This window comes from Scyliorhinus torazame, chromosome 17 (assembly GCF_047496885.1).
Source record: "Scyliorhinus torazame isolate Kashiwa2021f chromosome 17, sScyTor2.1, whole genome shotgun sequence".
Taxonomy (NCBI): Eukaryota; Metazoa; Chordata; class Chondrichthyes; order Carcharhiniformes; family Scyliorhinidae; genus Scyliorhinus; species Scyliorhinus torazame.
Genome location: NC_092723.1, coordinates 58,395,120 through 58,405,552, shown reverse-complemented (window position 1 = coordinate 58,405,552; position 10,433 = coordinate 58,395,120). Strand labels below are relative to the sequence as shown.

The following is a 10,433-nucleotide window of genomic DNA, read 5'->3' as shown; positions in this document are numbered from 1 at the left end:
GACTGTATTGAAATCTCCCCCCACGATCAGATTATGTGACTAGGTCCGGGATCTTACCTAACACTTGCCTCATAAATTCCACATCATCCCAGTTTGGTGCATACATTCGCAAGTACCACCTGCACCCCCTCAAGCTTCCCACTCGCCATAATGTACCTGACCCCACGTCAACACGATTCCCCTGCCTCAAATGCCATCCGTTTGTTAATCAGGATCGTGACCCCCCCCTGGTCTTACAGTGCAGCCCTGAATGAAATAACTGGCCCACCCACCCCTTCCTCAATCTAGTCTGGTCTATAACCTTCAGGTGTCTCTTGTAACATTGCCACGTCTGCCTTCAATCCCCTCAGATGCACGAACATGGGAGCCCTCTTAACCGGCCCATTTAGCACTGACACTACCCCCCGCCCCTGCTGATTAGCCATCACCCTTCTTCGGCCAGCCGTCAACCTGCATCCCTCACCTCCTCTGGCCCGCCCTTGGGCATCCGCTGTCCTCGACCTCCCCTTTGTCCCCTAGCAACACTTCCTCCCCTGTCCGCAGAACAGCTCCCCCCCCCAAACCCCCCTATAAAACTTATCATCTGCTCGCTCCTCACTGCTTCGGTGAGCTAGCTAGCCTGGTAGCTCCCGCCCATGGCACCAGACATCCTGGGCGGGATTCTCCGACCCCCGTCGAACTATTGGGTCCAAGGTTAAGGACCACCCCAAAGAGCGCGAAATCCCAGAGGGATAAAAGAGGACACAGCCATGAGTTCTGTCTCTTTTGGATCCGGCCTGTGCCAACCCAATTGCAGCAGGGACAGCCAGCCAAGTTCAAGACCAACGATCGCTACCTGACGGATGAGCCCAGCAGAGACAGAGCCACTTTCTTTGAACCAGCCAAGTGAAATCCAGATAAAGGCCTTATCCATTTGCACAGTGCCGGTCGCCCTGAAGTTAAATATATTGTAGCTGCTAGGTGTAGTTTAACTCGTACATTGTGTTTGCATTTCGAGGTAACTCTTGTGTATGTAAATAAACCACCTATTGAACTGACTAACTGGTTGTGTGGTCATTTGATCGATATAAGGGATGGCTTGTGGTTCACCAACAGTAATATTAGCAACAGTATTAGCGACGCTGTTGGGATCAAAAACAGGCAACAACGGCACCGAGGTCCCAGGCGCGATCCCAGCTCTGGGTCACTGTCGGTGTGGAGTTTGCACATTTGCCCCGTATTTGCGTGGGTTTCGCCCCCATAACCCAAAGATGTGCAGGCTAGGTGGATTGGCCACACTAAATTGCCCCTTGATTGGAAAAAATTAATTGGGTACTCTAAATTTTAAAAACAAATCCATCTTATCACAGTTAAAACCAAAGAGTAAAGAAAGGGGCAAAGGCAACCAAAGGAAAAAAGGAACACAAAACAACAATAACCCCTTGTTACAGAGAGCACTGCATTTTCAAAACACAGAAGTGATTTTGACCAAATCGCCACCGCAATGCCCTCCCCCAAGGTTCAGTGACCTTATTCCCCTGCTAGCCTTTTGTCCTTGATAAAGTTCATAACTTTGTCCCGTGATTCAAAATAAATTTCCTGGCCCTCAAACATGACCCAAAGATGCGCTGGATACAACATCCCGAACGTTGTTGTACGTTCCTTCTTGAAGAGGGCCGATTTTGCCCTATTAAATCCGGCTCGTCTTTTGGCCAGTTCCATGCCCAGGTCCTGGTAGATGCGCAACTCAGTTCTCCCACTCGCAGCTCCGTACTTGCTTGGCCCACTGCAAAATCTGTTCCTTGTCCAGGAACCGGTGCATTCGCACCACCGTCGCCCTCGGCGGATCATTTGCTCGCGGCTTCCTTGTAAGAGCTGTATGCGCGCTGTCCACTTCCAAGGGTCACGTAAACGCCCCATCTCCCATCAACTGGTGGTACTTGCCACGTATGTCCTCGCAACCGAACCCTCACTGCCCTCAGGGAGGCCGACGATCCTCAGGTTGTCTCCTGGACCTGTTCTCCAACTTCTCTTGCAACCTTTTCTGGTGGGCCTCCATCAGCCCCACCTCGGCCTCCAAAGCGGTTAAATGGTCCTCTTGCACGGACAGCTTTTCCTCCACCTTCTGAAGCTCCTGTCCGTGGGTTTCTAGACCGTTCCACCCGATCAATTGATGCCTTAATCGGATCCAGTGTGTCTTTCTTTAGCATGGTGAAGCTCTTCTCAAAGAACTTCACCAGCTGTACCCGTCGACCACTGTGCCACCACTCCAGGATCCTACACCTCCGCCATGTTTTCCTGTGCTGCCGGCTCTGCACGCATCTTCCTTTCTTGACTGTCTCCTTACACGGCCACTTCCAGTCCAATGCTCCATACACTGGTGGGGGATTTTGTATCCAGTAAAATTCAAAAAAAAACAGGAGAAAAGGTCCAAAAGTTTGGGCACGAGCGGGAGCTACCAAATGTGTGACCTCCTACTCCATGGCTGCCACCGGACGTCTCAAAACTACTCATTGACCATATAAACTAACATTGGAATGAACATTTCCTGGCCAATGTCAGAAAACTACTTCAGCTCAATTTATTGACGTAGGAATCTGCAGCACAAGAGGTATTGATGGCAGGGGGAAAGGAGAAGGGGGTGGTGTCGGCGATCTATGGGAGGTTTTTGGGGGAGGATAAGGTATCCTTGGAGATTAAAGCCAAGTGGGAGGAAGAGCTGGGGGCGGTTTTGGAGGACGGTCTAGTGTGATTATTCCGATGTTGGGACTGATACGGCTGAAGGTCGTGTATAGGGCGCACCTCACGAGGATGTGCTGACCCTGTGATGGGGGTGGAGGATGTGTGTGAACGTTGTGGGAGCAGCCCCGCAAACCATGTCCACATGTTTTGGTCCAGCCCGAAGCTGGAGGGTATTGGAAAGAGATTTGTACGGTCATCTCGGGGGTGGTACATGTGAGTTTGGAGCCAGGGCCCCTAGAAGCCATTTTCAGGGTGTCTGACTGCAGGCAGGTGCGGGGGCAGATGTTTTAGCCTTTGGGTCCTGCTGGGGTAGAGGTCAGCTCCTCCACCTTGTGCCTTGGCTTGGCAGGGGGACCTGCTGGAATTTTTGACGCTCGAGGTGGTGAAGTTTAAGCTGAGGGGAGGGATTCTACTATTCATGGGCATTGTTTATCATGCACTTTCAAGAATTGGATGCCATTGAACATCAAGGGGGGCTACTGGGGGGGTTGGTTGAGCACATTGTTTATGGGACGACCGTGAATTCTCTTTGATCTTTTTGTTTTGTTGTATTTGGAATGTTGGGTGTTTTGGGTTTGTATGTTGATGGGGATGCTAGTTGGGGAATTGATACTGTATTTGTTATTGTTGGTTATCTGTTGTGTATTTAATGAAATTGTGGAAAATAAAAAATAAAGGAATCTGCAGCACCATCAATTGGTGAACAGGTGCAACTACAGAGATATGGAGTAGTCAAGTGACATCCACAACAATTTATTATACTGTATATTTTTATATACATAAGCAGTGTTATAGTGTCATAGTCCTCAACTTTATAGCCGCCTTTAGCCTGATAGTTTTCACCCATTTCAATTCTTGCTGTGGAGCTGAAGAAGCGCCAATCAAACTGGATGAATAATAAATATAGTCACAACTCCTCTCTGTGTCTCACATTTGTTTCCTCAAGACACTTCACGTAGTAACGATGTGCTTTAGTGCCGCCTGCATTGACTTCTTCAGAAATGTCTTGTGTAATGCTAAGGCACAGGACAGTATGTTCTTGTGCGCATCTGTTATCTAGAAAATGCAACAACAAAAATAAATCAATGTTTCTGAATCATTTCTTCAATTAGTTTCCACTTAGCTTTAGAAAAGAAGAGAAAGTGTGATGGTTCGGCCTTGATAATGATAGGGCCGGAGGCCTTCTCAGCCTGTCCTCACCGATAGGTACATTTTCTGTAATGAAATAAAAGCGAATTACTGCGGATGCTGGAATCTGAAACAAAAACAGAAAATGCTGGACAATCTCAGCAGGTCTGACAGCATCCGTGGAGAGAGAGAACAGAGGTAATGTTTCAATTTGGATGACTGTCCAAGCTGAAGAGAATTGGAAATAAGATGAGATTTTTACTGTTGTGGGGAGGGGGACGCGCAGAGCGAGGGGGGGGGGGGGGGGGGGGGGGGGGGAGGCTGGGTAGAGGGTCAGCAACAGGTGGAGATTGACAAAGATGTTGTGGACTAAAGGACAAAGGGAATGCAAATGTTGGCGGTAATGACTAAGAAGGGTGCTTATAACTGGGGTCACTGGACAATAATGAGTAATGAGCCACATTCTAATATGTCCTGTAGCAATTCTGTCAGCCAAATTGAGCCCAATATCAGCCAAATTCTTCACAGAAAAACAACACGGGCCAGAACTGCTGAAAGTGTGAGATCAACACTGAAGTATGTTTCCTCTTCAACTTGCAATAGTCAGGAGTAGGCCAACCACCCCTGTGCATGCTCCACCTTACAATCCAATCATGGCTTCCAGCTCCCGCTCCACGCCCTCCCTATCTGCCCTGAGAAACCAAAAATCTAATTCAGGCGTAAATCTACTCAGTAATGGAGCATCCACAATCCTATGGGGTAAGTAATTCTAAAGATGCAGACTAAAATGAAACTAAAATACTGCAGATGCTGAAAATCTGAAATAAAAATAAGAAAATGTTGGATGAACTCAGCAGGCCTAGCAGCATCTGTGGAGAAAGAAACAGGGTAAACACTTCAAGCTCTGAAGAAGTCATGGAGACCCGAAATGTGAACTCCGTTTCTCTCTACACAGCTGCTGCCAGAACTGTTGAGTTTTTCCAGCATTTTCTGTTTCTACCACTAAAGAGTCACAATCCCCTGAGTGAAGAAGTCTCTTCTCATCCCGTAACAGCCTCCCCCGAACAGGCGCCGGAATGTGGCGACTAGGGGCTTTTCACAGTAACTTCATTTGAAGCCTACTTGTGACAATAAGCGATTTTCATTTCATTTTCATTTAATCTCAGCCCTTGCGCATGGCACCTTATTGAACGGTTTTTGGAAATTGAAGTATACTATATCAGTTACTAGCTCTCATTTATCTACTCAACTACTTTTCCCTCTTCATGAAGTGTCCTTGTTGTTTTGAGGGTTGCTAATCATGGCTCTCCACACATCTCTGTGCCATAATATGACAATAGGGCATGTAGAAGAGGAAGAGCCAAGAACTACCTCAGCCGGTTCCGGGGGACTGAACCCATGCCAGTAATGGCGTTAAGCACCACGCTCTAGCAAAATGAACTGATTCCACCCTACTAGTTACATCCTGAAAAATACTTAATAGATTTATCAAACAAGATTACCCTTTCATAAAAGCACACAGACTCTGTGTCTTCATTATGGATCAAGTTTTCCTGATTAGAGAACACTGGGGATGGGACAGACATCGGGAGACGTGCACCAGGACACTGCAGAAAGAAGCCCTGACACATGGACATACGTGGGAACTGCCCGGATGTTTGAACTTCCAATGGGCTAACTCCACATCCAACCCCCGACCCGACCAATCATTCCTAACCTGGCTGCACTGCCCCCCCACCCCAACTTTACAATCTCCTGACCCAAACACCCCGCACACCCTGACCTGACTCGACTACCTCACTCACCCACCTATCCAGTCATCCATCCTTTCACTAACTCATGCATTCATGCACATTTGTTCATTGAAAAAACTTTGACCGTTAAAAATATAATTGAATAGGGCAGCCAATGCCATAAGAAGTGGCCGTTGCCCTCTCCTTCCCCTGGCTGTATTACACTTGCTGGACTTATCCAGGAGATGCTGCATGCTAGATTGTTTTAGTTGGGATGGGGAGATCCTGGAAGAAATGAGCAGTGGTGATAGGTTGGTAAGAATTGCGCAGGCAGCGGCAATGCCCCAGGCATTGCGTGAGCGGAATAACTAGGCCACTATGAATGTCTCGAGTGCGCTGTTGAGACTTCCTTGATTCCAGAGTTTTCCTGGTGACAGATGTCAGGCTAACTGTCCTATTGCTCCCTCCTTTCCTGAATAGCGGTGTTTGCTAACTACCATTCCGCTGGGACTGTTTTAGAATCTGCCATCTTGGAAAATCATCCGCTATCTCTGCACCCACTTCATTTAGAAGCTTAGTATGTTGGCCACCAGCTCCAGAGGGTTTGTCAGCTTTGAGTCCCTTAAGTTTCTCTAACACTTGTTCTCTACTGATGTAAGGATGAGGAAATTAAAGTAATTAGTAAGTAATTTGGTTGCCCTCTATTTCAGCTATATAATTTGTGTCTTCTACTGTGAAGACAAACAAAATATTTGTTCCATGCCCTGTGATTTATTATGCTTCGGCCTCTATAGACTACTCTATACTTTAGCTACTCTCCTTTCTTATATACTCATAAAAGCTTTTTATCTGTTTTTATGTCTTTGACTACTTTACAGCCATTTGTTCTCCCCCTTTTTAGAACCTTTTGGTTGCCCTCTGCTGGTTTCTAAAACTCTCTCAATCATCTGGTCGACTATTATTCTGCACATTATAAACCTCTTCTTTTAATCTAATACCAACCTTAACTTCTCCAGTAAGTCACAGACGTATCTCCTTTGCTGTGATTTTTATTGGTGTAGAATGTTTGGAATCATTTCTTTAAATGTTTATTTGGCATCATACCTTTTTGCTGATTTACCCAATCAACAGTAGCCAGCTCTCCTTTTGTATCCATTGGCTTTGCTCAAGTTGAAATTTCTTGTTTGACCAATGTGCGTTGCTCTCAAACTTAATATGAAATTCAATTGTATGATCACTTTTCCCAGAGTATCTTTTTGCCATGAGATAATAATTAACCCCATAATGCAATGGGGTTTGTATTATACAATACTAGATTGTATAATATACATTATACAATACTAGATCTAAAACAGCTTTTTTCCTGGTTGGTTCCATCAGGCATTGTTCTGGGAAATTGTTGTCAAAGCATTCTACAAGCTCACCTTCCAGACAACATTTGCCAATTTGACTTATTTTCTTAATGTTATACCTGTGTCATTTGTGTTTCTTAATCGCTCAGCAGACCAGCCTCTTTAGTATCTGCTTGGAAACAGTCCCCACCATTTAAAAGGTCATCGTTTATAACATATTATACATTAGCCAGACATAATAATTAGTCAACCATTTGTATTCACATTGTTTGAAAAGTTGCCAGTTCTAAATGCTTTGTTTAACTTGGGCAGAATTAGCTCTGCTTACTCACCTGATATTTGGTCAGTGTGAAGTCTACATGAAAAACTGATGAAGTTTTCTGAAAAGTTTATTTAAATTTAAATCACCATGTGCAACAATCCTAGAATCTGAATTGAAGTGCCCTGTGTGTTTGGGTTGCTGAAATGGTTGTCCTGTTCCTGCAGTTTTCGGATGACTGCAGGCAGGATAGGTTTGGTCAGGTCTAGAATTTGACACAAAGAAGGTGCATTCCAGGAGCATTTTTTTTTTAAAAAAAGGAAAATATTTATACGGCAGCAAGAATTGCTTAAGCACTTAGGCTCCACAATTATCTCATCTTGAGTACTTTAATTCCTGTGACTACAATGTTAATGTTTCATCCCACAATACGATCATTGGACTGTAGTACTAAATTAATACAGCACATTAAACGCAGGACCTGAATTTGTCGATGCTGCAGAATTGGGGCACATGTCCAGAGTGGCAGGTTTGTCACAAAGATGCATCTCCACCCCAGCTGATTTTCTGGTACTGGTTATCAGTTACCTTATCCAGGGGTCTAAGTGTTGCCGTTGTATATTCCCAAAACTAAGCAGTAAACGGCAGAAAGGCTGATGCAATCAATCACCATATTTAAAAACATTTCAGTTTTGAATGGGGCCTGTGCTGCCCATCTCAGCTGGTAATGAATAGGCAGCCCTGTCTCCTGCATTGCTACAGTGTGAACAATACATGTTGGAAGCACATTTCCATTTCTTAAAGTTTATTCCATCACGTCCACGTCTAGATGGATGGACATATTGTTGCCATCTCCTGCTTCACTCCCGGCAGGAAGGCTTTGAGGGGAAAGAGGGTTGAGTAGAGAGTGGCGGACTGTTGCGTTCCCCCACCTCAACAAGTCCCCACAACTCTCTCGAAAAATAAAACTGTAACCAGAGTTTTTCCTCAAAGCTCAGCTGTAATACTCACATAGATCTGGTACTTTGTAAGTACAGCCAAGACCACTTTGGCATATTTCACAGATTTGCTGAAATCTTCCGCGTGCTGGCTCAGCTTTTGAATAAATTGCTCAAATATTTCAGATGTTACCTCTACCTATTAAGAAAAATAGAATGATAATTGTTCAAATCACAAACAAATTCCGGCTGATATTGCTCCTTCACCCAACACCGTGAAAACAAATTATCTGGTCATTTATTCATCTGCTGTACTTGGAGATTTTGCAACTGTTGGTTGCTGCATTTGTTACACAACAGTGGCTCCAATACAAAAAAATAAGCAACCTCTTCTTTATAAAGCAACTTGGAATGCTCTCGCGAAAATATAAGGGGTTTCATAAACTACATTTCTGTTAGTGGTGAGCCATTTTCAGAACATCCAATATTGGATGTTAAATCCACACCGTGAATAATCACAAATTCCTATTGAGATTGCTGTTTCCTTGTCTTGAAAAGTATTTGACCACCAGACTGTCTTTCCACTTCTCGACTATAAAGGTAACATTCAAAGTTAATGTTGCCTATTATCAATGGCGAGGATCTCCGAGCATGGAACCAAGATGTTGGCAGGACTTGGGAGGTAATCTTGCAGTTGACAAGGAGAGCAATATTATAAGTATACATGCAACACAAAAAGGACCGCATATTTACATGATAGTAATTCTGAATGTTTCACCTATCCTTATAAATTATCCAGCCAAGGGAAAAAGCAACTCCTTTCACTAAGATGGTATATACACAGTATCAGTTCCAGTCAGTATTGTCAAGCAAAACTGACAATTCTCATAGTGTTTGGTTATTCTGAAATGACCGGGAAGTAATTTTACACTTGGTAGCAATTTCCTGCCCCAGTCATGTCTTGCTGAGGCACAGTTCCACTGTATCAGCAGCTTCCCATTACCCTGACCAAGAACAGTACTGAGCTAGTTAGGAATTTAATGTTCTATTCAGATAACCAAACCGTGAAGGGTACAAGTGGAGCTTAGTCTATACACACGTGTTGGCTTTTATTTACAAACTATGTGTAGCATCATGAATAAATCCCATCTGAATACAATTAAACAGTCAATTAATATACAATTAACATCTGATGCAAATCAAATATTATGGCTAGTATTTTATCTGTTGACATGTACTAGACAGTTATTTCAGGTCACCAGATTATTTTTTGGTTAGAAATGTTTGCTCAACTAAATTAGAGTGTGGTATCTCCAACTCGCAGTTATTGTTAACTCACCTTTCTCTCAAGCAGTGTATAGGCCACCGAAAGTATTTCTTCACTCCACGTGATGGACAAGATGTGTCTGTAAGTATATCACAATAATTAGCAGGAAGAGCCAACAGACTTTGAAAAAAATCCCAATGGATTTCATCCTCATCATTCAATCTTTTCAATTCTCCCCTATTTGAGCCCTCAGTAGAATGTTGCAGACTACATTTTTCTACCTATGTAAATATACATGTAGTGACTTCAAAACAAATGAATCTGTTAAGTACAATTTGATAGCCATGGCTACAGGATGACAGAGACTGGGACCTGAATATTGATGGATAAATGACATTTAGGAAGATCAGGAAGTTAGGAAAAGATGGAATTAATTAGCACAGTAGAGGGAGAAGACCTGAGGTCAGGAAAGCAGGATGTAGAAGTGGTTTTGATTGAAATGAAAAACGATAAAGGCAATAAGTCACTTGTGGGAGTGGTGCACAGACCCCCTAATTGTAGTTACACAGCTCAACAGGCAGTATAAAAGAAGAGATAATGGGAGATTGTTAGAAAGATAGTCGGGCAGCACGGTAGCACAAGTGGATAGCACTGTGGCTTCACAGCGCCAGGGTCCCAGGTTCGATTCCCTGCTGGGTCACTGTCTGTGAGGAGTCTGCACGTTCTCCCCGTGTGTGCGTGGGTTTCCTCCGGGTGCTCCGGTTTCCTCCCACAGTCCAAAGACGTGCAGGTTAGGTGGATTGGCCATGATAAATTGCCCTTCGTGTCCAAAACGGTTAGGAAGGGTTATTGGGTTACGGGGATAGGGTGGAAGTGAGGGCTTAAGTAGGTCGGTGCAGACTCGATGGGCCGAATGGCCTCCTTCTGCACTGTGTGTTCTATGTTCTAAGATACGATGATATTCATGGGGGATTTTAATCTACATATTGACTGGAAACATCAGATGGGCAAAGGTAGCATAGATGAGGGGTGGAA

General features: G+C 44.3%; 1 protein-coding gene across 7 annotated transcripts in view; it reads right to left on the bottom strand.

Moving 5' to 3' along the window:
* Positions 1 to 3,471: 3,471 nt before the first annotated feature.
* The window catches only part of fance (FA complementation group E), a 39,455-nt gene continuing 32,493 nt past the window's right edge, over positions 3,472 to 10,433 (bottom strand). For 6 of the 7 annotated variants that reach the window (XM_072480473.1, XM_072480472.1, XM_072480471.1 and 3 more), the window contains 3 exons: positions 9,471 to 9,537; positions 8,205 to 8,330; positions 3,472 to 3,777 (listed from right to left, as the gene is read on the bottom strand). In XM_072480473.1, coding sequence (XP_072336574.1) covers positions 3,673 to 3,777; positions 8,205 to 8,330; positions 9,471 to 9,537 — 298 coding nt within the window. In that variant the 3' untranslated portion in view covers positions 3,472 to 3,672. Of the gene's footprint in view, positions 3,778 to 8,204; positions 8,331 to 9,470; positions 9,538 to 10,433 lie in introns of those variants that run through there. The other variant, XR_011935765.1, reaches the window with a different exon arrangement.